General features: G+C 39.8%; 2 protein-coding genes across 2 annotated transcripts in view; both read left to right on the top strand.

The window, feature by feature from the left end:
• Positions 1 to 531: 531 nt before the first annotated feature.
• Positions 532 to 26610, top strand: LOC136265418 (uncharacterized). The gene is made up of 4 exons (XM_066060265.1): positions 532 to 790; positions 838 to 1550; positions 4631 to 4813; positions 25560 to 26610. Exons 1-4 carry the CDS (start codon positions 541 to 543, stop codon positions 25857 to 25859), a joined length of 1446 nt encoding a protein of 481 aa, XP_065916337.1. The 5' UTR covers positions 532 to 540; the 3' UTR covers positions 25860 to 26610.
• The window catches only part of LOC136265424 (M protein, serotype 5-like), a 35821-nt gene continuing 22403 nt past the window's right edge, over positions 13523 to 26940 (top strand). The window contains exon 1 of the mRNA XM_066060271.1: positions 13523 to 13590. The gene's annotated coding sequence lies outside the window, so the exon portion shown is untranslated. The remainder of the gene's footprint in view (positions 13591 to 26940) is intronic.

Here is a 26940-nt window from a genome sequence, read left to right as displayed (position 1 = left end):
AATATGACAATCAAAACCAAGTTCTGTCATTGAACTTGCTTTTGGACATTAAACAAGGTGACTTGGAATTTGTGGATTAAGCTTTTTATCTTTGTTTTTGTATATAGTGTATGTAATTTTAGTGTGTTCTAGTTATGAATTTGACGAATTCCTGTAAAACCAAAAGTAGTTAAGTGTGCAATTTGTTTCTATACATGTTTACATTATTGGGTCCAAATTTGGTGGAAAAATTCTCACGTTTACTGAAGTTATGAGTTGTAGAAAATTTAGTGGTGCCATTTTCCCTATGGAGAAACTGTGTACAAAAAAACCATTACACTCGAGGCTTACACTGACAGACATTACTAGCCATAAAAAGACAATGGAATAAGATTGAAAATCTGTTTTCAGATCTGGTATCCTCAATAATCTTTTTTACACACCTGTAATGTAAAAATTCAAAATATGCAATAATTAAAATTGGTCCGAGGTCGCTAATACTAAGCTACGCCCTTCTTTTATCCGCTAGTTTACAAGTACCTCGATAAGTACAGACACTCGATGGCTACTAGAGTCGCCACTGATCTTACCCTCTATGATGTGAATCCCACGGGAAAGGAAATTGGTCGCGGTGCTTATGGGAGAGTGTTTGAGGTCGACTATCAAGGAACACTGTGCGCCGCCAAGGAGGTACACTCGATCTTGTTGGAATGGCCTCAAACTGAAGGGCGTCGTAAGATTACAACTGATTTTCTTAACGAGTGTCAAATTTGGAGTACCATTCGTCATCCGTGTATCGTTCAGTTTCTAGGTATGATACTTGTCACGTGACCTCGCCTATATAGTTGTTCATCATAGGAGTGTATTATCCAGCACGTGACCAGTACAGATTACCTGTTATGGTAATGGAAAAGATGCAACATAGCCTGAGGGGCCTGGTGGAGGACTACAACAATATACCACTGAATGTCAAACTATCCATATTGGATGAAGTGTGCCTCGGTCTAAGGTACCTCCATAGTAGGAATCCTCCAATCGTACACCGTGACCTCACCCCAAATAACATATTACTGGGAGGCCATCTTGAAGCCAAGATCACTGACCTGGGTGTTGCTAAAGTGATGCAGACTGACAGTAAAATGACACTGACTAACATCCCAGGAACACCAGATTTCATGCCACCCGAGGCATTTGTTCAGAAGCCAGTTTATGGTCCTTCATTGGATGTATTTTCCTATGGAGGAGTGGCTCTTAATGTCATTACCCAACAGTGGCCTAAACCAACTGATAAACTACTGCTCAATAGTGACACTGATAAATGGGAAGTGGCTTCAGAGGGAACAAGGCGTCAGACATACCTTGACATGTTTACTGGAGGGGCTGCAGGCTTAGTGCCACTAGTGACATCATGTTTGAGTGACAACCCCAAGAAACGTCCTTCAGTGATGGAGGTCTCATTGGAAATCAAGAGGGTAAAAAATGTGTGTAGTCATCAGGCTGGTCGTGATGGGATGAGTCCCATAGTATGGTGGGCTGAGGTATCTGCTCAGTCATCATCTCAACAACAACAGGTTTGTGAAATTAGAGATACATAGTAGGTGTCGAGAGCAGGACCAAAAAATCAAACCACCCAAGTAGTGTGTCATGAATTGGAGTAGTCAAGCCTCTCTAATCCGATACTCAATGGGAGCTATAAATTTTGCTGGATTAAGAAGGAGGTTGTTGGATTATCAAATCACCTCTGTAACACTGTGCAATATCTAAAATTATGTCAGATAATGCAGTAAATACAGGTAAAACGGACCACACAACATGAATTAATTCTAGAATTTGCAAGTATTATGTTTTAAAAATTATTGTTGACCAGTTAAATGCTTTGGTTGCTTAAAAATTATTTTCTGTGATTGTTTTTAATGCTGCTATTATTCTATGTCGGATTACAAGGGTCAAAAACAATGTATTTCCAAGTCTAGGGAATCAAATTTTGTGTCGGATTACGGAGTACAGAGGTGTCAGATTACAGAGATTGTTTTCTATGCAAAAGTGTTAGTAAATGACATTTTGGTCGGATTAGAGAGGATTCTGGATTACACAGGTGTGGGATTAGAGAGGTTCAACTGTAACAATTTTGCATGCATATGTAACTCCATGTTCCCTTCACTAAATGAACAGTAGTACTACATGCAGTGTTGAATTGAAAGTGTATGTGTACCAAATTGGATTCCTTAAAGAGCTATTAAACTCCATGGATTTTATTGATGATTTTAAAAGTTAATTCTTGTTTGTTTTAACCACCTGTACATGTTATTCCAAAATTATACCATCAAATCAACAAATTCTTAATCGTGTGCAATTAAATAATGTGTTTGCATTACCTGTCAAGTGTATAAAGTGAAAGCTGTAATAGATTAACTTTGAGGGCTTCGAATTTTATCTCAAGAATGCATGGGACGACCAGATTAAATATCAAGATACTCTAATAGAGCAATCACTCACCCTAATGATACAGTCACCGATACTGTTATCTGACTGGTCTATCAGAGAATCTCAATAATTTACTTTTTTGCTATGGCAGGTTACACCCTTATTTTACAGTTATTTGTCCAGTGCTGTTAAAAATATAGAATCGGCCGTCTTATAATATCATTGTCAGAATTATTGGTAAAAGTAAACTATCTCACCGAACGTCAAGCTAGCTTTCTGTCTTCATCCTCCATTGTCTAATATTAATACTGTATTTGTACTCACTTATAGATATTTGAATGTCATTAAATCTTTGTGGTCTAGTGTAGATTAGTGTCAGTGTTGATTTAAAGGATCTTACTAGTATTTTAAAAAATTGTTAATTTAAAAATGAAGTGCCAAAGTGCGGACTTCCCCATTGAGCTATGCTGTAATGCCATCTCCTAATTGTTTCACTACTTTTTATTGCATAGATCCCTACTTCATTTTTAAAATAATTAACATTTTTAAAAAATACTAGTTTGTTTAATTTTTTGTTGTAGCTAGCACAGCTAGTTAGCTACAGTGTAACTTCTGAACTAGCTATTAAGTTCCTGTACAGCTTATTAAAGTACAAAATTGGAAGCACATAGGCCTGCAGTAACGTGCATAGCTTACCTTGTAGTAGCAGTGGTGCCGCTCAGATCTATGACCCGTCTCTGAGTATGATGGTCTGTGTTCTATACACCCGGGCCAGAAGTTGTTCAAACAAACAGGCCCTTTCAGTTGTCAGGAGCTAGTCTCAACTAACAGGATGAAGTAATACAACTTCCACTCGAGTACTATCCAATCACTTGCTCATCTCGCCATCTGGCACTGAGTGGCTGAGACCTCGGCTGAGTCAGTGTGTTCAGAGGAACAAGCCGTCAAGTATCAGTCCATCTATTAAGTAACATAGCAAATCTCTGCAGTCCAGGCGTCGGCAAAAGTCTAAGTGACAACTCATCAGCCTTAATGCCGTATAGCCTAAATATTTTGAGGGGGGAAATTTTCATTGATTTCGTGGTTTTGGGAGGTATCAGCGAAAATTTTATCCTTGAAATATTTAGACCTCCATATAGTCTAATACATTTTGAGAGTGTTTGCAAATCCATGAAAATTTTATTTTTAGCAACATTGCTCAACCTCGAAATATTTGTCCCTCACAATATTTAGGCTATACTATGTTTCACGTACAACACTTGAAATTATAAGCGCCCCGCTCTCTCAGCAGCATAAGCGCTTTCTGAAATAATTTTGTGGAGTCTTCAGAGAAGTGTTGATATGGAAAATTAACGCCTCAGTATGGTTTCAATGCTTGAAGAAGAAAACCAACCTGATTGTAGATAAAAGGAATGACAAGGCACACAATACAGGGCATACACTCGTTGGAACCCCAAAAGGCACATCCCACGGGTGAGTTTGTTTTTGTGATGTAAAGTGGTGACTGTGCACTGCTTCATTTGGGCTCTAGGCTTGCAACTGTGGTCAGTGGGTGAGTGAGGCAGTCAGTGAGACGAAATTTCAAGTTTTGGAAACTTTTTTAAAATTCTATATCCGGTCACCGGTAAATGTGACCGTCTCAGCAAAAACCCGACTTGTTCGTACAATTAAAAAAAAAAATTTATTCACTCAGCCTTATTAGCAGTGTCCAAGGAATGGATCACCAAAGTTTCAGCCTTCTGTGATGTGTAGGTTTGAAATTATAGCACTAGACAGTAGGAAGAGTAAGATAATTGATTTGTACAGCAACTATACTGAAAATAAACTACAGACGTAATTTTACGAATTATTTAAAAATTTCGTTTTGCTCAATAGGCGTGCTTGTGCGAACAAGTCAGGTTTTTGCTGAGACGGTCACAAATGTTTTCTTGTTTTTAATGCTGTATTTCATTTTAGATGGACTAATTATTCTGTAAAGGTGATTTTCGTGGCGTAAGATGTCGCTAGATTAATTTTAAAGGCGGAATTTTGGGTGGCACACGTCACTTTCGGGGATTCCTACTACTGTACTGTTTGATAAAGGATCACCACTCACTCATGATTATGCCATGACTGTACTATTGGAGTATTTGGCTACTGTGTACAGTATTCATTAGCTTTTGTGAAAATAACAATTCAGTAGTTTTATTATCAACAGGAGAATCATTTGTACATTGTTACTGTACAGGTGACTTCACTGACCGCCCAACTGGAGGATATGACAATAAGTAATGAGGAGCTGAGGGGAGAGGTTGGTGTTCTCAAGACTGAAAATGATGGCCTCAAGACTGAAAATAATGGCCTCAAGGTGGAGGTTGATGGTCTCAAAGGGGAGAATTCACAACTAAGAGTTGAAAATCAACATTTGAAGGTTAGTAGACAAACCATTAACTATCACATACTGCTATATAAAACTAGTGGTTATTCTTCAGGTAGCACATAGTACATCATTAATTGTCTATATATATATATATATATATATATATATATATATTTTTTGAGTTATGTATAATCCCGTAAACTAAAATTTGCTGTACAAAATTCTAACTAGCTTATCTACCAAACTAAGTACTTTAACTACAAAAACTAGCTACCTTAACTACAAAACAACCTTAATTAATAACTTAGTTCAACAAGTCTATGCCATCTTCTGGGCATAAGCCATAATGCCTCAGGATCATTTTGGCATTATATCGCCAGAGAGTAACTGACAAGCGCTGAAGCAATTGTTTCCTTGCAAACTGTCTGGGAATACCACTTTTAACAGTGGTACGGTCGTCAATCGTGGATAAGGTTGATAAAGCAAAGGGTGTCCAAACACCAAACGACTCGCAAACCAGGGGAAAAAAATTCACCACCATGGTTATTAACAGTTTCCAAACAATGGTCATCCTTAGCTTCCTCACCGGCAGCAGCAGCTACCCTAGCCTTAGATGCAGCAGCGGAAATAAAGGAAGGCTGAGTTGTGCACCTGACAGAGAGGTCAAAGTAAGCAGGACGGCCTAGAGTAAAATCAGGATGGTAAATGTCCCCAGGACGAGATTGATCAGAGGCAATGCTTTGCTCACGGAGAACACCAGGGTGATCTTGCAGTAGAGCATGATGTACTATAGAAACAAGAGCATCATGGCGTAGGATACGTAGTGGGCCATGAGAGCAACCAAGAAGATGGTCACCAAACTGATCTATGACAGACAAACATGTACAAAGTGGTAACAATGGGAAAAGAGGAACACCCAACCATAAACGGACAGCGATAACAAACTCATGTGGAGAAAAGGCCAAACCCAATGTTGGTTGAGGGATGGCCTTCAGCCAGCCACTGCTGACACCAGAGGAGTGAGCAACAGCACGTAAACGAGCCTGGTCACGGATTGTGGAGGTGTTGAAAATGCTTGCAAATAATTGATCATCAAGGGAAGCCTGTAAGTCATTTTGGGAAGATAAGTTAGAAGGCAAGATGGATAGACTTTGGAAATAGGAGATAGCACAATTTTCACCTGGAAAAAAGGAAGTCACATCAAAATTTGGTGCTAAATGGGACACCAAAATCCGGGCTGAGTTACAGGAACCCAAAAAGGCTGGATGTGAAGAGCGTTGGGACTCACGCAAACCCAAGCCTCCTAAACGGAATGGCAAAGTAGCTTGAGACCAAGCATTATCAGAGATGCTACAGCACAAAATTCTACTAAGACAGTCGCATAGGTTAGAGTCAAACACAGATGGAAAGCAGCCTAATGATGAAGAAGGGACACAGTGCAATATGTGAGTGATCTTACAAACACTGAGACAGCTCCTAAGCAAATTCAATTCAATTTGAGGATCTCCAAGTTCTGCAAGCTTATCCTGAATAGATGCAGTTTTTTCCAGTTTACTAGACAAAAAAGAATCAAAAAAGTAGGTGGTCCCCACACAGGAGACCCTAAAAGCTCCAAACCACTGCTTTCAGGATTAATTCGTTTTATTGCATGAGGAAATTCAGGGAAAGAGCTATCTCCAGAAGGCCAGAAGGTCTATATATTCCTATTTCTCTATCTTACACCTAAATGTCAGTTAACTTGTAAAGCTTCTACCACTTGCAAGTGAGTCACCCAAGTGGTTATACCACAGCCACTTATGCTTTGATACATATAAGCACTCACAGTCGGACAGCACCCTAATGTTATAATTTAAATACTTACTGGATTTTTTCAAATTGTGAGGTATATAAAGACCATATTATTATGCATCTATCTTCCTACAGATTTGCAGATGTAGTGCAAAGTTACAAGTAGTTTTCAAAAATTGCAAGTGCAATGTTTGTCATGCCTGCAGGGTAAACTACTGACAAAAACAACTTTAAAAATTAGTATGCAGATAGATCAACTGTTGTAGCATGGACCTTTCGTGATTTTGAAAGTAATGAGAGTATTAGCTAATAAAAGCATATCTGAATATGTATAACAAGTTGATGTAATGCTACTTCTAACAACCAGGTACCCATGTAGTTATTAATACTATCCCATTCTAACCAAATAGGCAATTAATCAACCATGTATATAATTGTAGTTTATATTGATGCTATTGTTATTATTAATTCAGCTAGACAATTAGATTTGTAAATACTGTAATTTAGCGTATTTCAAAATTCATGAATTATTTTGTATTTTGATAATTACATTGCTATGTACTGCTAAGGAAGCATAACTATAACAAACCACTTTAAACAGCAAATTATGCACATGAGTATCTTCTTAACTGTTTTATAGTGTGCCTATATTGTGTTTTTTCACGCAAATTGTTTAGACAAAGCCTCGAGGCTGCCCTTCACTTTCGTTCGTATGTACCCCCTTTCAACTCAAAGAATACGCTATCTCTGGTAGCCCAAAAGGCCTTCAATGTTGTTTTAAAGGTGTTAAACATCTATAAAACCAAAAGGGAAGACTGTTTACAAAGTACTTATATATGAAGAATCGCCATACCCATTTAGGGTTGGAAATGATAAAATCGACCCCCTGTGGATTAACTTGTAACTTAGAGGATGGAGCCTACCAATGGTCTAGTTTTAAATGGTGGATTCGGAAGAGACCAAATGCCTTTTGTTTGGGACATTGCCGTGTCGTACATTTTGACTGATTTTGGCTCATATTCATAAAAATGGGCAGGAACATCTAGAATGTTGTCCAGTACTTTTTGGGTTATAGGGTGAGATGCTCTACAAAATACACTTGCTTATAAGGTGACTCGCAGTACTTCAATTTTGCTAAAACAGTGCTTTATGGGTCTGCAATAAAAATAAACCCACTGAAACTCACATAACGAAGTCCAAGGTTGGGTTACAAACTCCCATGCTCCTTTTTGGACCTTATTAAGTGGACCTTTATAGTGTTCACGTGCCAACGCAAGCTGATGTTCTTGCTCATGCTATGATTTAGAAACTCGCAGCATCCATTTCCCCAAGAACACTCATCTGATTTCAATAGTATAATGGCCACCATGTAATGTACCATTCATGGAAGCATTGAAGAGCACTAAACAGCATCACTGATGCTGCTGCCCATTTTTATTTAAAAACCTGAAAATTTGTAGAAAATTAAAATGCGCACTACGGAAACAGCAAGGGGAATCACCGTATTATTACCCTATGGTTTTGATGTAGACTTGGGGAAGATTGATCACCCAGAGGTGGAGGAGAAACCATAGAGGTTGATTTTTTCAATGACAACCCTACCCATTTTTCAGACCACTGAGAAGAAACCACCTCAGAGCAAAGTTTACCTGTGCGGAAGTTTAATACAGACTTTATTTCACTTTTACTTCTTACGTGCAAGCTAATTTTACCATTTAATGATTTTTCTCAAGTGGGAGCATACGGATAAACATAGGAAGATAGGTAAGTACACACACACTTTCTGGAAACAATTTCGGTAAAGTGGGTGCATGCCTGGTTTAAAAAGCTACCCTAATAGAACATTCACCAAGAAGTAAAAATGTGCAGGAAAACATCTAAATTTTTGGTTTAAACCAGTGCATCTCCACACCTATACACCCAAACCCATAATTGCCGTTGTAGTTCATCTCACTTAATTTCTACTGTATAAATTAAAGTTCTAGCTTACCACAACAGAATGGTAAATTTTTACAATTTCATAGATATGTTATTGGAATTTTAGAGCATTCCATGTTAGATATTGCCCAGGCAATGTGTGAGTTAAGCCCTTAGTGGTGCCTTTAAATGCCCATACTAAAATGGTATGTGAAAGCTATTGTTTGACAGTTCTATAATAATGGCTATATCAAGATACACAGTAGTGTGTCGTGCGGCCCAAGAAGCCGGCGCGCCACACCGTGAGTATATTTACAGGAAGAAAGTAAATGCGATTTTCACACCTTTGTAGCTCCGTGATTCCTTATCGGATTGAAACCAAAGTTGCTACAGAAGTGCCGGCTAGGTAGGGGAGTCCACATTCCAAATTTGACGAAAATTGCTAAAACCATTTCCGAGATACGAGCGGTCAAAGTTTGGGTTTTTTTTTTCTTCGTTTTTTTCTTCTACTTCTTTTCGCACACTTTGCAAAATCCGCCATAAAATGCGAATGCGTGCTCCAATCGGGCTGAAATTTGGTACACTTAAAGGGCTCATTAAGGCGAATCTCAGTACCAAGTTTGGTAGGAATCCGATAAACATTCACGGAGTTATGACCAATTATTTGCGTAAAATAAGGTCGAAGGTCTGTCACGCCCACAGGGTAATCCGCTTGAAGGAATGAGCTGAAAATTGCTATGTAGATGGAGTAACTATCGTAGGAGTGCCTTTTTGTGGTTTGAAAGGAATCCAGTTAAAGGCCATCGAGATATGACACAAAACCCAACCTGTGTCACAATTACGCGATCGATTTTTATGAATAAAAATACTATCAGTTTTCACACCTACCAGGCAAACCGCTTAGAGCAGTGAGCTGAAAATCGGTGTGTAGCTGGAATAATTATCATAGAAATTCCTTGCAGTAGTACAGAAGAATCGGATTACAAACTACTGAGTTATGATTCCAAAGTCAACTACGTGTAGCATATGCGAGATCGAGATACTCTAATAGAACAGTCACCCTAATAGAGCATTCAGCTACGCATATAACTTACTCCATTACAGAATTATATGACATTGCAAGTTATTCTGTAGGGAGTTCAGCTACAAACAGTTAATCTTATAGACAATTCAGCTACAAGCAAGTCACCCTGTAGAGAGTTCAGCTACAAATATGTTGCTGTAGAGATTCAGAACATTATAAGTCACACTGAAGAGAATTCAGCTATAAACAAGTCACCTTGTAGAGACAACAATCCACTCTGTAGAGAATTCAGCTACAAACAAGTCACTGCGTAAAGGGTTCAGCTACAAAATAGCTACCCAGTAGAGAGTTCATCTAGATTAGCCACAAACAAGTTACTTTATGCAATGTTCAGCTACAAGTAAGTCACTCTATAGAGACTTCAGCTACAAACAAGTCACTCTATAGTACAAACAAGTCACCGTGTAGCTGGAGAGTTCAGCAACCAATCAAAAACACCACTCTGTAAAGAGCTCAGCTATACAAACATGTTATAACTCTATAGAGAAAGTTATAACTCTATAGAGAGATCAACTAGAAACAATTAGTCATCCAGTAGAGAGATCAGCTAAAAGGCATCACTTTATAGAGAGTTTAGTCACAAAGGAACCACCATGTAGAGAGTTCAGCTTCAAACATATCACCCTGTAGAGAGTGCAGCTATGAACAGATCACCCTGTAGAGAGTTCAGCTAGAAAAAGTCATCCTGTAGAGAGATCAGCTAGAAGGATCACCTTGTAGAGAGTTCAACTACAAACAAATCACCCTGCAGATATTTCAGCCAGCGTTGAAACCGGGTCGGGTCATCTGGGTCATCCGGGTCACATTTTCTCCTGGTCATCCGGGTCTGACCCGGTTTACAATTTATCCGGGTCTGACCCGGATTGGATCATGTGAGAAACGAAATTGTTCGTTTGACGACGTGGAAACTTATAAACGCTATCGCGTAGCTCTTTCGTGAGCCACGCCCACTTATCGCAATACCAACATACGCTCAGCCACGCTCATTTGTTAGTAAGTGTAGTATGTAGCACGAAATTGAGGGTATCTATGGTGAGGGGTAGCTATTGTCAGTAGGTGAAGACCTTTTTTTTTTTTTTTGGTCTTCAACCTACAGCTAGGCTGAAGTTGCAATATTTACTCAACACAAATCGAACGCTCAAAATGTAGACTCGTTCGCTCGCTTGAGACTAGCTGAAACACGTCTCAGCTTTAATTAATCCGGGTCACATCCGGGTCAAATCCGGGTCTGACCCGGATTGCTATCCGGGTCAGTGGGTCATCCGGGTCAGCAGTAGTGACCCGGTTTCAACGTTGATTTCAGCTACAAACAAGTCACCCTATAGAGAGATTAGCTAGAAGAAGTTACCTTGTACAGAGTTCAGCTACAAAGAAACCATCATATAAAGAGTTCAGCTGCAAACAAATCACCCTGTACAAAGTTCAGCTACAAACAGATCACCCTGTAGAGAGATCAGCTAGAAGAAATCACCTTGTAGAGAGTTCAGCTGCAAACAAATCATCTGTAGATAGTTCAGCCAGAAACAAGTTAACCCTGTAGAGAGATCAGCTAGAAACAAGTCACCCCATAGAGAGAGCAGCTACAAAGAAACCATCCTGTAGAGAGTTCAATTACAAACAGATAACCCTATAGAGAGTTCAGCTACAAACAATTCACCCTGTAGAGAGAGCAGCTAGAAGATGTTACCTTGTAGATAGTTCAGCTGCAAACAAATCACGTATATAACGAATTCAGCTACAAACAAATCATCCTGTAAAGAGATCAGCTAGAAGAAGTTATCTTGTAGATAGTTCAGCTACAAACAAATCACCGTGTAGAGAGATCAGCAAGAAGAAGTTACCTTATAGAGAGTTCAGCTACAAAGAAACCATCATGTAGAGAGTTCAGCTGCAAACAAATCACCTGTAGAGAGTTCAGCTACAAACAAATCTCCCTGTAGAGAGATCAGCTAGAAGAAGTTACCTTGTAGATTGTTCAGCTACAAACAATTCACCCTGTAGAGAGAGCAGTTGGAAGATGTCATGTAGAAGTCATGTAGAAGTCATCAAGATGTTACCTTGTAGATAGTTCAGCTGCAAACAAATCACGTATATAACGAATTCAGCTACAAACAAATAGATAGTTCTCTATTGATTGTTTCTAGTTGATCTCTCTATAGAGTTATAACTTTCTCTATAGAGTTATAACATGTTTGATGATTTACAGATTTACAAGGAGTGTTCAGTTACAAAGAAACCACCATGGAGAGTTCTGTAATAAATATTATATGTATTATATATATAATTTGTACATTAATTTTACTGATAAAATCAGAATTATTTAAAGTACATCTGCTTCATCTTTTCTTCTTCCTGTGGTAAAGAAAAAAGATAGGTTTACAAATCCCCAAGGCCGACCTATGGCCGGCTTTGGGGTATACAAACACAAAAAGAAGTAAAATCTAATCCAAAACAGCCAAGCTGTAAAAAAAGAGTGCGGCCCTCAAAAAGGCTATGGGGAAAAAAGCTGTGAAATCCAAGGTGGCGGCCAAGAAATGGCTGTGATGGTAGGTTAATGGTAAAAATTTTAATAACTACAATTCAGATGAAATTCACCTGAGTTGTCGTTATTAAAATTTTTACCATTAACCTACCATCACAGCCATTTCTTGGCCGCCACCTTGGATTTCACATCTTTTTTCATCATAGCCTTTTTGAGGGCCGCACTCTTTTTTTACAGCTTGGCTGTTTTGGATTAGATATGTATATATATAAATTATATATTGTATTAAATGATATTCCACTAGGGACCTGTGAGAAGGCTAGGGCCTGTAAATACAGGGAGTCAGAAACATGTAACTGAAACTATGAAGAATGCAGAAATAAAATCCCAAACCCAGTAGTTACATGATCCCCCACAATGTGCAGTCTATACAATAGAAACTTAGATATAATATATATACATAAAGAACTTTGCGTGGGAGGATCAAAGCAAAAAAAGTGTTCTATATTTGCCATACAAGCACAAGTGTTCTATATCGGGCAGTTATAGAACACTTTAATGGACTACAGTTCTATATTAGGTAGTTATAGAACTGTCAGGTCTATTTTGTAGGTTGATAGCCTACTTTGAGTGAGTAATCACTCACATTCTGGCCAGTACAACCAATCAACCAAGCCAGTCTAGGCTGATAGCCTGACTGCACTGGCTGACCAGTCAACCCTACCAGTAAGAGCAAAACCACTGGATTTAATTTATAGATACACTTGAAGATTTCGATGATGGTTGCTTGTGGTCAGCAGCAGTGAACGTTCTTACTACATTTTGTTCACATAAACGGATGAGTCCTAGAAATATCACAGAAATATGCTTATTAAAGTACCACAATCGAAAACTTTTAGTAGTTGGGAAGACGGACTAGACTGACAAATGAAGACGCAGTACAGTGCAACGCAGGCGAAACACAGGCGCAGTGCCTATTCTACCGATAATAACACTCCTCCGTGAGTTTCTAATTGTTTCGTGTGTCTTGTGTGTATCTCAAGTTGACAGTTCTCTGTACCAGATAAAGCACTGCCTTCGCTTGTGATATATGGGAAATATAGCACTCAAAGAGTGGTCTCGAGGTGAAATATAGCACTCGGCTTTGTACTATATTTGTCTCTCGCCCACTCTTTTCGTGCTATATTCCCGTATAGCACTCGCGCAAGTGCTTTATCTAATGCATATCATACACTACGATAGTACTGTATAGTAGGGACCACAAAGGAGTAGGCATGGCCCACAAAACAACATCACCCAAAAACCAACCTCAATTTTCTCTGACGACGATGAGGCAGTATTGGTTAGGTAAAACTAAGCCCAAACAAGCTTTCAGATCGACCCAAAACACTTTCAACAAGTTGCTACGGAATTTAAAAAATAATTTATTTAACGGAATTTTCTGCTAATGGCCTCAAGGTGGAGAACAATAGCCTCAAGGTTGATGACCTCAAGGTGGAGGTTGATGATCTCAAAGGGGAGAATTCGCACCTAAGAGTTGAAAATCAACATTTGAAGGTTAGTAGACAAACTATTAGCTATCACATACTGCTATATAGAACTAGTGGTTATTCTTCAGGTAGCACATAGTACATCATTAATTTTCTATTCCTATTTCTCTCATGTCAGTTTACTCGTAAGCTTTTACCACTTGCAGGTGAGTCTCCGAAGTGACACTTATACCACAGGCACTTGTGCTTTGATACAGATGTACTTGCATTAGATAGCACCCTTATTTTATATTCCAATAACTGAACCCTAATTGAAATCTTTTCAAATTTTGAGGGTATAAAGAGCATATTATAGTGCATATGATTTCCTTTTGTCTTCTATTTTGTGTACAGATTTGTAGAAGTGGTGGAAAGTTATGAGTGGTTTTCAAAAATTGCAGTGGAATGTTTTGTCATGCCTGCAGGGTAAAATACTGACAGAAACAACTTAAAAATCAGTATGCAGATAGGCTAACCATCATAGCATGGACCTTTTGTGATTCAGTCAAATCCAACCGTAAAAAAGCTTGATCTATTAGAACAGTCACCAAGAAGCAAATGTGTGTATATAGGAAATGTCAAAAAATGTTCATGGCTCCACTTATCACTCACTTAAAGTTGCAGTCTGGATTCCTTTCAAACCACAAAAAGGTTACAGTTGCAGTCTGGATTCCTTTCAAACCACAAGAAGGCACTCCTACGATGGTTACTTCATCTACATAGCAATTTTCAGCTCATTCCTTCACTGAGTTAAGGTAGGGGCGGATGTTTCCAGACAAAGTTTGCACATGCATTAGAAATTTGTTCATGATTTAGAGATAATACAACTGGAATCCATGCCCATTACCTGTGTAGTGTTAACTATCACGAGCGATCAACACAATAAGCAGCCTGGAAAAGCCCCAAGCAAGGATCCGCATGTCCACACTACTTAACTATGCTGTTCCAATGTTAAGGCAAGGACTGATACAGATTCCAGGCAGTAGATCAAATGTCCTATCTTCAACGGCACTACATGGTCCGAGTAAGGCTGGCAGCAGTTCTGCTTCTTTACAATCACTGTCACCAACACAGTAACCAGACAAACACAATGCTATCAGTCCTGTGCTGGGCCATGATACTAAATAGAGTGCAGCATTTCCCATAACAATGGCAGGTACACCCTTTTTAGTGGTGTCCGGAACCCCAGCCACGTAAATATTTGGCATTTTCTCAAACTACAAATTTAAACTGCTCTTTCTCCTAGTACCCTATACTTCACAGCCCACAATTTATACCACTGATAGCCTAGTGCAGTAGCTACAATTCGGCACCGTCAATCGTACCAAATTTCAGCTTGATTGGACTACATGTTTGTGTTTTATGGTAGAGTTTTGCGAAAAGAAGAAGCAGTAGTAGAAGAAAAAGAAAAAAAATGAAAAAAATCTGGAACTTTAACTGCTTGTATCTCGGACATGGCTGGGGAAAGTTTCTTCAACTTTTGTATGTAGACTCCCCTATTGCACGGGCATTTTTGTAGCAAATGTGGTTCCAATTGGATAGGAGACCATGGAACTACATGATTGTGAAAATCACGTTTTGTTTCTTCTCTGTCTCTCTGTGAATGCTATCCCACTAGGGACCTGTGAGAAGGCTAAAGCCTGTGAAATACAGGGAGTCATAAACATGTAACTAAAATGTTGAAGAATGCAGAAAAAAATTCCAGACTCAGTGATCATTTGATCCCCAACAACATGCAGTCTTCCAGTCAATATACTCATGGTGTTGTGTGCCAGCTGCTTGGGCCACTACCATCTATATATATATAAAGTTGAAAAGCTGTCTGTTTGTCTGTCTCCAATGTCCGTAACTCAACAACCAAAGCACGTATCGACATGGGACTTTAACAAAAATAAGCGCTCATCATCTGGTAACTCCAAGTTTGTTGTTACAAATTGCTACGTGCTTCCTTTTGTTCTCTATAAAGCGTTGAAGACGTTGGTGTAAAGGAAAGCTTGAGCTATGCTTCTGTCAAAACCACGAATAAACAGCCAATGCGTTGGCGCATAGAACTGTAAACCCAGAGGTCCCGGGTTCGATTCCTGCCCATTACAACTTTTTTTTCTTCTTCTCAGTCCCACCTTTTTGTGGCACACTTTTCCATGTGTCAGCTATTGACGATGATTACTTGGCAATCCGTGCACATATTGACATGATTCACACGCAAAATGAAATGCTCACCATCTAGCTACGTCGCAAAGTTTATTGCAAGCTTCTATGTGCGTTCCTTTGTCCGCTACAGCACCTTGAAGGCCATGATGTAGAGAAAACTTCAGCTGCATTCCATTGCTAACCACACAATAAACAGCTCAGTTTGTAAAGTACCTCCCTGAAGTTGTTGTGGTTACTGCTGTGTAGGGTATGGGTTCGAATCCCGCCAGTGACAAAACTTTTTTTTTTTTTGCTTTTTCGTGCATACTTTTTCTAACTGAAAAATTTTCTTATAGTAAGTTCACAGCATCCTGGTATTGCTACACCACATATGGACTGTTGGAAAAGTATACAGTAGCACATTTGATAAGTATAGGCAGGTATGGGCAGGCCAATTAGGTGCAGTCTGTATGTTTGTCCTGTGTGTTCTATTAGAGTAAGAGCCTCCTTTTTCTAACTCCAATTCTTTGTGATGTGATGAAGTGTGTACCTGTGTATTTGCTCAAACCTTCAGTTGTTTGCAGTATAGCTACAACTTGCTTTAAATACTATTGACCACATTATTGCAGTGCCTGCATGATAGGATAGCACCACATAATTCTGCTGTTGAGACTCCATGTTCACTATTATTAGGCTTGCATGAAGGTTCATGATATCACCATGCATGCTACCTAGTTTAGGACATGATCGTTAATGCTTCTGATTCATGTTACTGCAGTTAATGAAATGGTTCTGCATGTAGGGCAAGTACCATGAATATAGGTATACGTATTGGTTTGTCTGTGAGTTTGTCCCATGCACAGTAAGTGTCTTCTTTTTGTAACTCCAATTCTTTGTGATGTTAATTCCTAACTTATAGCCAGGAAGTGTGTAGTGGTGAGGTTTCTCAACTGAGCTTTTTAGCAAAATCATCTGATGGACAAAGGCATTCCCAGCTGGTATGACAGTACAGGCATGGTGCATGATTCCTAGCAGTGACTCTAGCTCTTTTTTAGTGCATGATGGGTGGGGTTTTGCCTGTAATTTCTTATGGATTGTGAACTTCTTGTCAGCTGGGAGACAGTTCTTGATGGGATGAATATCCCCAGGAATTCAATTATTGCACTACGTGGGTCCTGTTTGTTTCTTAAGGGCCAGAGCTATGCCCAGCTCACTAAAGACTGTTTTGATCATCCTAAGGCTCTGGCCACTTTGCTCCGTTCCTAGTGGGCCCAGGACAGCAAAGTCATCTAGGTAGTAGTATACAATCGCAACTCATTCTGACGCAATGCACCATTCTAAGGTGTCAGCCACTTCATTGAAGATCTTGGGAGCTGTTCAAAGGCCAAATGGAAGCTTGGCATTGATATAGAAGTTGCCTTTCCATTGCACGCCCAAGTAGTGGTAGTCCACTGGAGATACTGGTATTAACTGACGGGTCTATCTTGGCTATCATAGAGTCTTTTCCCGGTAGTGATGTTTTCTAGGCCACTTGTTCTAGGTAATATACTTTAGTGCGCAGGTTTGGATCAATAGAATTGTTGATGCTTGCCTCCTCTGAGAATGACAAGTCAGTTATGAGGCACGATTGGTGCTTCTTGGGGGTAACTCCGAATCGGTTGATATGAACCACTGGGGCGGAAGTTGATGGGAATGGACCAAGGGTATCAATGACTTCAGGGTGTTGTTGTACTGACAACATGTTCTTGTTAATGGACACTAGATGATTTAGCCCCAATACAGAAACTGTACTGTATGCCCCGAAGGATTTAGCTAGAGAAATCATAGTCTGGATGATGGCGAAGTTGTTGTTTCCAGCCATCTAGGTGTAGTGGAGTGGAGACACCTGTGAGTCAGGGGTCAGTGTTTGCTGTTAATCCTGATTTGGCTGTTCAGTCTCAACAGGTCTTTAGTATATGCCCCATCCTTGCCTATATGGGTGGGGGTGGGTTGTAATTGAGTAATCCCAATTGTATTAACTAAGGACCTTCCTTTACAAACCATTCTAGCTATAGGGTCACCCCAGCATGTAATTGTAAGCTGAACCTCGTTGAGGTGGGTGATCACGTCCTTAGAGGATAGGGTATATAATGGTGGTATTAGATACTGTCTGGGGAGTGAGAGGAATACCATAGAGGTTTTACCAGACACAATGTTTTACTTTTAATTTTAACACATTGATTTTCATTATGCCACTGACAACATGTATGACTAATACAGCTAGTAATCATGCCATTGTCCAGACTGGGTGCCTTGATCACCATATCAGTGCTAGGGGTGTGGTAATAATGCCGGAATAAATTTCAGCATAATGCCAGAAATCATTATTCTAGCACTATGCATTTTGAAAGGATTATCAGACCTTCAGTGCTGGTCACTGTAAAGCACTAATAATAATAAATAATAATAATATGAATGAAAGATTGATATACTCTAATAGAACAGTCATCAGATTGAGATGCTCTAATACCAGATCAAGATACTCTAATAGAATATTCACCTATATATACTCTAATAAAGTGATCAATCCTATTTTTTGTTTGCATACTACTCTATTAGAACATTGAAATATTGTGTTTATGACCATAGAATTTTAAATAAACAGTTCATTCTGCATTTTATGTCAGAATATGTTAATGACTCCCTGTATTCACAGGCTGTAGCCTTCTCACAGGTCCCAAGTGGGATAGCATTCGCAGATAAAACCATTTCTGGCAAGAAGTCGATCTTTAAGTACAGGTTGAATCATGGATCCCGGTTGTTGTGGCTCCTTTGGTGCATGCCTAGACTGCATGTTGCTGGGGATCAAGTCACCACTGGGTCTGGGATTGTTTTCTGAATTCTTCAACATTTCAGTTACATGTTTCTGACTCCCTGTATTCACAGGCTTTGGCCTTCTCACCGGTCCCTAGTGGGATAGCAATCACAGAATAATTTTGAGAATGATGCATAAGTTTTGGAGCATAATGCAAGCTTTTTCCAGGAAATTCTGAATAGAGTGATGCAAAGAATCATGAGCATAATTACCTCAGCCCTAATCGGTGTCTTCGGTGAGTTCCCTTTGTTGGATAAGGGTGATCTTTCCTTTTTTTGCAGATGAACTGTCAGAAACTGGATGTTGGCCTTAGCATTCGGAGTAGAGATGAGCAAATTTGGCTGGGTGAAAACTACACCTATTACCCCTGTGGTTGTTGAGCATGTCATCTGAGATCTGTCTGAATTCCTGCTGACCCTATCTACCAAGGGATTGAGGTACTGCAAGATGGGCATCTTGGGCTTGGGGGAAGTCTGTGTTGGAGTGGACAAATTCTGCAGTGGGCAACATCTTTTACTCTTCCGGTAAATATTTCATTCCAGAGGTGCACATCCATTTGACCCTTTTCTAAGGATTTTATGTTTACTACTTGGTAATGATAGGAGCTATCATAAATTACCCACCCATCACCTATGAATCTGCAGTAAGCAAGGACGATAGTGGCTGAACTTGTCTGGGTGCACAGAGCACAGAACTGACACTAGAGATGTGTAACAGTCGGCCAGACAAGGATTTTTGAGACTGGAGTCCTCCGATTGCTCCTGGAGGTGTGAAGTTTCCATCCTAACAAATGTAGGAAGTGAAAGGAGAGAGATAGGCGGGATGGGCAGTTTCAAGTCTGTGGGATAAAGTATAAGATATAATTATATGTATTATTATGAAGTTACAACCACTATGAATTGGACGGATGAAAAAAGGGGTGGGGGTACTGGAGGCTGACCACATAACAATGAAATTCAACACTTCTAGGTGCTGTCAGCACTGACCATGAGCTTGTCTTTATGTAGTGCTCTGTGTGCCACCCGTAACAAACCTGAGCACTATGTACCCCTCCTGGCGATACACTTTCAGTGATGAGCTTGGGAACCCTATGTGCCACTGCCAATGAACTTCAGCACCCTTTGTGCTGACAGCAACAGGCTTGACCATTATTTGTTTCCTGCGGGCTTGACACTGCTTACTTGAGTGATGCTGTGTGCCGCCAGCAGTGAACTTGAGCACAATTACATAGCATCATTAGCAGCAAACTGAGTACCCATTGGGCTGCCAGCAATAAAACTTGAACCCATTTGTCCCAACAACAATGAGTTTTTGTCTGATCTGGTCCTGGCTTGCCGTTGCACCAGGGATGCGGAGGAGGTGGTTTGGATCAATTGGCGGAACAACATGCTTCACAGCAGGAGTATGCTAGTCCTGTGCCCAGACCCCATCCAGTGCATTTTGAATAGGGTCTGGTGACAAATGCTGGAGTTTTGGGCCTTATGCTATTTTTCTTTTTTGACCAATTAGATGCTTTATTTCAGCTACAACTTGATTTGATAGGCTAGAACAGCAAATTGGCCTACTGGATACAAATTCAAAACAATATGGCAACAAGCCCAAAAACATTCCATTGACCCTCCCTACTCCATACAGTTGGTGGGGTTTGAATCCAACTAAAACTCATTCTAATTATAGACCCCATTTGGTGGCAGCTGGTGCCTCCTTCCATTAACATCTTGTGCGGTTAATGTTGGTTAAACTCCATTTTACTGTTTTAGTCAATATTGTTTGTTTTTCACTGTTCTACAACTTTAGTGTTTACAATATTATTTTTCAATCCTTTTTCCAATGGAGATAGACCTGTACAGGTTTGATCAGATAATGTAGGGCAGTTGTACATGTCATTGATAAATTGCCACTCATGGAGTATTGTATGTTAAACCTCTCTACTCTAGTGTATTATTGACTCCATTATCCCCACAGTATATACTCAACTTACTATTGTTCTTTCATCATTTTCTTGTCTACAAGGTATAGGGCTACATGAACTGTTTATGGGAATAAGCATGAGGCTATTATGCTCCAAAAATTGAGAATTCTGCAGCCAGTTGCTGAAAAAGCACCTATTATGCTTTTGACCCATTACTCCCAAAATTATGCTACCATAATTGGCCAATAATGTCATGATCAGTTTATTGTTGTATCAGACCATTTTCATGATTTTTAAGCTTCATAATAGTCTTGAATTCTTTAGCTGGCTGCTGTATTAGAGCATTTCATTTGAACGTGACTGCTTTATTAGAGTAAATAATATCTAATCCACAACAGCCAAGCTGTAAATATGGTGCGGACCTCAAAAAGGCCATGGTGAGAAAAGATGTGAAATCCAAGGTGGCAGCCAAGAAATGGTTGTGATGGCAGGTTAATGGTAAAAATTTTAATAATGACAGAATTTGGTGCCAAGACCAAGCAGCACCAAGTTTACCTGAAGTGTCGTTATTAAATTTACCATTAACCTACCATCACAGCCATTTCTTGGCTGCCACCTTGGATTTTACTTTTTTTTTCACCATGGCCTTTTTAGGGGCCACACCTTTTTTTTACAGCTTGACTGTTTTGGATTAGATATCACTTCTTTTTGTAATTGTATACACCAAAGCCGTCTTATTGCCATTTTGGAGTTATTTAACTTGTGTTTTTTTCAGTACAGAGAAAGAAGATGTAGCTGAATTCGCTATGGGATAGTTTGTTTGTAGCTGACCTCTTTACATGGTGACTTATTTCTAGCTAATTTCTCTACAGGATGACTTGTTTAAAGCTGAACTCTGTACAGAGTGATTTGTTTGTAGCTGAACTCTCTACACTACAGGGTAATTTTTTCTAGCTGATCTCTCTACAGTGTAATTTGTTCATAGTGTTTCTCTCTACAGAGTGAATTTTTAGTAGCTGAGCTCTCTATAAGGTGACTTGTTTTTGGCTGATCTCTCTACAGGGTGACTTGTTTCTAGCTGATCTAAAAGGTGATTTGTTTGTAACTGAACTCTCTACATGGTGCCTCTGTTCTAACTGATCTTTTTAAAAGGTGACTTATTTCTAGCTGATGTCATAGCTGATCTCTCTACAGTGTGATTTGTTTGCAGCTGATCTCTCTACAGGGTGATTTGTGTGTATAGCTGATCTCTCTATAGTGTGATCTGTTTGTAGCTGAACTCTCTTTTTATAGCCGATCTCTCTACAGTGTGATTTTTTTGTAACTGATCTCTCTCAGGGTGGCTCGTTTGTAGCTAAATTCACTAGATAACTTGTTTCTAGCTGATGTCTCTACAGGGTAAATTTTTCTAATTGATCTCTCTACAGTGTCATTTGCTTGTAGCTGATCTCTCAGCAAGGAACATTTTTGTAACTGAACTCTCTACAAGGTGACTTGTTTTAAGCTGAACTCTGTACAGGCTAATCTGTTTATAGCTGAACTCTCTACAGGCAGGGTAACTTGTTTCTAGCTAATCTCTCTCCAGGATGACTTGAACTCTCTACAGGGTGATTTTTTTCTAGCTGAACTCACTACACTCCAGGGTACCTTTTTCTAGCTGATCTCTCTACAGTGTGATTTGTTTGTGGCTGATCTCTCTACAGTGAAATTTTTGGTAGCTGAACTCTCTACAGGGTTACTTGTTTCTGGCTGATCTAACAGGGAGATTTTTTTTGTAGCTAAACTCTCTACATGGTGACTTGGTTCTAGCTGATATCTCTGCAGGGTAAATATCTAGTTAATCTCTCTACAGGGTGACTTGTGTCTAGTCGATCTATCTACAGGGTGATTTGTTTTAGCTGAGCTCTCTACAAGGTGACTGACTTACTTGTAGTTGAACTCTGTACAAGGTTATTTGTTTGTGGCTGAACTCTCTCTACAGGGTGACTGATTTCAAGCTGATCTCCCTACAGGGTGACTTGAACTCTGTACAAGGTTATTTGTTTGTGGCTGAACTCTCTACAGGGTGACTGATTTCAAGCTGATCTCCCTACAGGGTGACTTGTAATGGTCTGAATCTCTAGAGTGAACCAGTACTAGGGTGGCTGTTCTATTAGAGTATCTCGGCAGCTGAATGTTCACTGGTTAGGGTGACTGTTTTATTGGAGTATCTCGATCCTGCTTTTGATACATGTAGTTGGCTTTTGAATCACAACAAAGTACTTTGTAATCCAGTTCTTCTGTACTACTGCAAGGACTTTCTATGATGATTATTCCAACTACATGCCAATTTTCAGCCCATTGGTCTGTAGTCGTTGATGAATGGTAGCTGGGGTACTCGGACGAGGATGACCAGGTCTGCTGTCTAGCTATAATCACTAGTGCTGTACACCGGTGTGCAAATAACGTTGTCTAGGTCAGCCAATAATCGGTGAAAAAACCTTTAAACCAGTTATTGCCCACCCATTTAGTAAACCATAAATTACTCCTGCTGACAAGTGTTAACATCATAACATAACCTCAAAGAATGTGCAAATATGTGATTATAATAATTGTTATTGCAAGACAGGATGTTGGTGGTCACTTTGGTACCACCCTAAACCTTCCAGCAGGCTTGTTGAGTACACATTATGTCTGCCAATATACACACAAACCAATTAACTGGTTATTTCCAATTATTGGTAGGCAATTAACTAGTGACAAAAATTTTGTAGGTGTACAGCACTAATAATCATTATAGTAGATATGAGTACAACTGATAAAAATGGCATAGGTACAACATGAAACACACAAGCGATACAAAGAGACAAAGACTGGAAATTACAACAGATGTTAGCCAGTTGATTAATGCATGCATAAAGTCTAGTTCGTGGTTGGGTGCTGCAACAATACTACCCCCTCATTGAATGGGTTGTGAATGATGAACTCATGTCATTGGACAATTTGGAGCCGTGAAGTGATGAGGCTAAGGTAAACTGCGCCAGTGGCGAGATCACGTGATGTGATGAAAGTTCAGGGAAGGAGCTGTAGGACCAAACAGAAGTGCCAGTTGAGTGATGACTGCTGGAAATTGCTGGATAGGTGTCTGAGATAGTGGTGCTTGAGCTAGTGCCTGTCCGGTGGGTGGTAGAGAAAATGATGCTGACTTCACTGCTGCGAGGTTGAGGAAACTGTAAAATGCTGGTCAGTCAACAGCATCAGGCGACTGGAGAAGTAGCTAAAGCAAGATGTGGTGTTGATTGACGAAGGGTGACAGTTGCTGTTGTGTTGTGATGAAGCTGCTTGTGATGCGTGATGAGTCGCGGTCAAAGCAACATAGCAGGCTGCGGGTGAGTTGGCTTGGGTGGTAAGTGGCGTGGTGACAATGGTGACGATCGGTAGCTAACAATCTTCCAGGATCCGGTGGCTGGTGGCGTGAGTAGATACGTTAGCTCGTTGAGTGTGATGCAAGCAGGTGAGTTAGCTCGTGCAGGGCGGTGAGAGCAAGTGAGTCAGCTTGAAATGAGTGATGCCAGATGACCACGTTCAGTGAAACTGGAAGGGTTGCTGGCAGAATAAAGGGAGTGACTGCTTGTATCCAGGAACTAGCTGACGCAGTGGTGGTGTAGCTGTCAGGAGGATAATCAGTGCAGGATCACCAATGTTGATTCTGTTGTGAGGGTCGTCAGGGTTGGTAGGCAGGTGTCCTAAGCTGTCAGGGTCACTGATGTAGCGTACATGGTAGCTGGCTACTTGGGTGAGGATGTCCTATAACCACTGTTGTAGATATGAGCACAGCTAATAAAAAATGGCATAGGTACAACCTGAAATATACAAGCGATACAAAGAGACAAAGACAGGAAATTACAACAGATGATAGCTAGTTAATTAATGCATGCATAAAGTTTAAGTCAACGAGTTCTTGGCTGGCTTCTGTTGGTGCTGCTACAGCTCTAAGCGGTTTGCCTGGTAGCTAGGCGAAAACTAATAGTTTTAATCATAAAATTCAATCGTGTAAATGTGACACAGGTTGGGTTTTGTATCATATCTCAGTGGCCTTTATCTGGATTCCTTTCAAACCACAAAAGGCACTCCTACGATGGTTACTCCATCTACATAGTGATTTTCAGCTCAATCCTTCATGGGGGTTTACCCTGTGGGCGTGACAGAACTTTGATCTTATTTTACGTTAGTAATTGCTCATAACTCTGTGATTCTGTATCTGATTCCCACCAAACTTGGTTTTGAGACTTGCTTTAATGTGCCCGTTAAGTGTACCAAATTTAAGCTTGATCGGAGTACATGTTTGTATTTTATGGTAGACTAAAGAAGTAGAAGAAGTAGCAGAAGTAGAAAAAAAAACAAAGATAAAAATCGAGTCTTTGGCCACTCATATCTCAGAAAAGGCTGGGGTAATTTTCTTCAAATTTCATATATATGTAGACTCCCCTACTGCGTGGGAATTTCTGTAGCAAAGTTGGTTTCAATAGGATAAGAGATCATGGAGCTACATATGTGTGAAAATCACGTCTTTCTTCCTGTCAATATACTCACGGTGTTGCGTGCCGGTTTGTTGGGCTGCATGACGTTATCAATTTTTTAAAGACAGAATTGTGCCATCTGCAGATTTTTAATCACTTCAAAATGTTAGCATGATCTCTGATTCCCACACATACCTACTATGCCTGCAATCATGCTGGCATAATCGCCACATTCCTATATGGAAACATACTCACACTATTAGCAATAGTCTTTGTTAGGCTTAGTCACATGTTTCATGGATTTGCTACTACACCTATTAACTGCTGGAACAATAATTTATTAATGAGGCTACAGCCATATTAGCGATCATGTGATTACATAAATTTTTTGGGGTTGCCAAAACACTGACCCACCACATACATGAAACGTAAGATTAATTTGTCCCAGTCTTATTAGTGTATGTACATAACTTATCATGTGTGAATCTGGTTAATGTGTTTGGTCACCACTTACTATAGTAACTATTCATCTATCCAAATATGTGTTTGTTGTGTAAATAACATGTTAACATTGTTGTTACTAATTTATTGTTGTTGTTTAGAAGCAACTTGTGCAGTTCCCCACAGCAGACCCATCCAGTAGACCAGTGAACATCAAGTGGCAAGGTGGAGCCCCTGCACCAGTAAAGGGTGGATACCAAACTGCTGTGTTATGTGATGGGGAGGTCTACGTTGGAGGAAGTTATGAGACTGTGGGGTGGTCATACCAGATACACGTGTATACTCCTGTCAGCAACTCATGGAGCCCTTCTCCTATCAACATTTCTTATTACTACTTTGCCATGACCACCCTTAACAACCAGTTGATTACTGCTGGAGGGAGGGTAGAAGTCATATGGTGACCAACAAGATATTCTCACTAGATGGTGATCACCTAAAGGAGTACACCAGGATGATTACACCAAGAGATTGTGCCACAGCTGCTGGTTATCAGAGAACACTTATAATAACTGGAGGTAAAGATGACCATTACAGAAGATTAGCCACTACTGAACTGTTTGATAGTACCACAGGACAGTGGTACACTACTAGCGATCTACCATTACCACACTCAAGTCTGAGGCCAGTGATAAAACACAACACCCTCTACCTGCTAGGAGGGTACAATCAAGATGGCAACCTATCCCCAGCAGTATTTACTGCTCCACTGGACACTCTGTCCAGTTATCAGTTGAAATGGAGTTCACACCAAGATACTCCGTGGTGCCATTCAGCTCCTGTCAGCATACAAGGTAGACACCTACTAACAGTAGGTGGAGTGAAGGAGACAGGAAGTGATCATAATAATAATGTATTCACTGGTGACATTAACATGTTCAACAAGGTCAGTCACAGCTGGGAAGTTATAGGACAAATTCCATCAGCAAGAGAAGGACCAGCTGCAATTAGTGTAGCTGATAACACAATAGTTGTAGTAGGTGGGAGTGATGATATGGGACAGTATACTAATACTGTATGGATTGGCTCATGTGAGCCACTGTAACTGTATTATTATTAATGATAGTAAACTAGTAATTGTACTAACTGATAATGTGTATTTATAAGTATAATTATATTGTTTTTGTACAAATCTAATGGACTGGGTCACTATAATTATGACACAACTGCCACATCAACAGGATTGTTACCATATCATGTTGACATGAGATTGCGACACGTGTGTATATCCTCAAATATATTCCTCAAAGACGCACATTATAAGGTGTTGTCTAGATCTTCTTACTGCTATGAACCCAGCTCGTTCTTGATTATTCTTTGTTCCCTACAAGACACTATTGTGATCACTATAGTATTCCCTGTACACTACTTGTGGAGTTATATCAACACTATGTCACAAATATAACTCTTGAACTGTTGAGATCACATTTCATCTGCTCCAGTGTTCCCAGGGTTCTTTGAGAACAAGTAGATTCTTACTAGATG

The sequence above is a fragment of the Dysidea avara genome, chromosome 9 (genome assembly GCF_963678975.1).
Source record: "Dysidea avara chromosome 9, odDysAvar1.4, whole genome shotgun sequence".
Taxonomy (NCBI): Eukaryota; Metazoa; Porifera; class Demospongiae; order Dictyoceratida; family Dysideidae; genus Dysidea; species Dysidea avara.
The sequence above is the reverse complement of the archived record's forward strand: the minus strand, read 5'-3'. Positions and strand labels throughout refer to the sequence as shown.

Coding starts and splice junctions, on each gene's coding strand:
- LOC136265418 (XM_066060265.1), top strand. CDS start 541: ATGGCTACTAGAGTCGCCACTGATCTTACCCTCTATGATGTGAATCCC. Junction 1,551..4,630: donor CATCATCTCAACAACAACAG/GTTTGTGAAATT, acceptor GTTACTGTACAG/GTGACTTCACTGACCGCCCA. Junction 4,814..25,559: donor TTGAAAATCAACATTTGAAG/GTTAGTAGACAA, acceptor GTTGTTGTTTAG/AAGCAACTTGTGCAGTTCCC.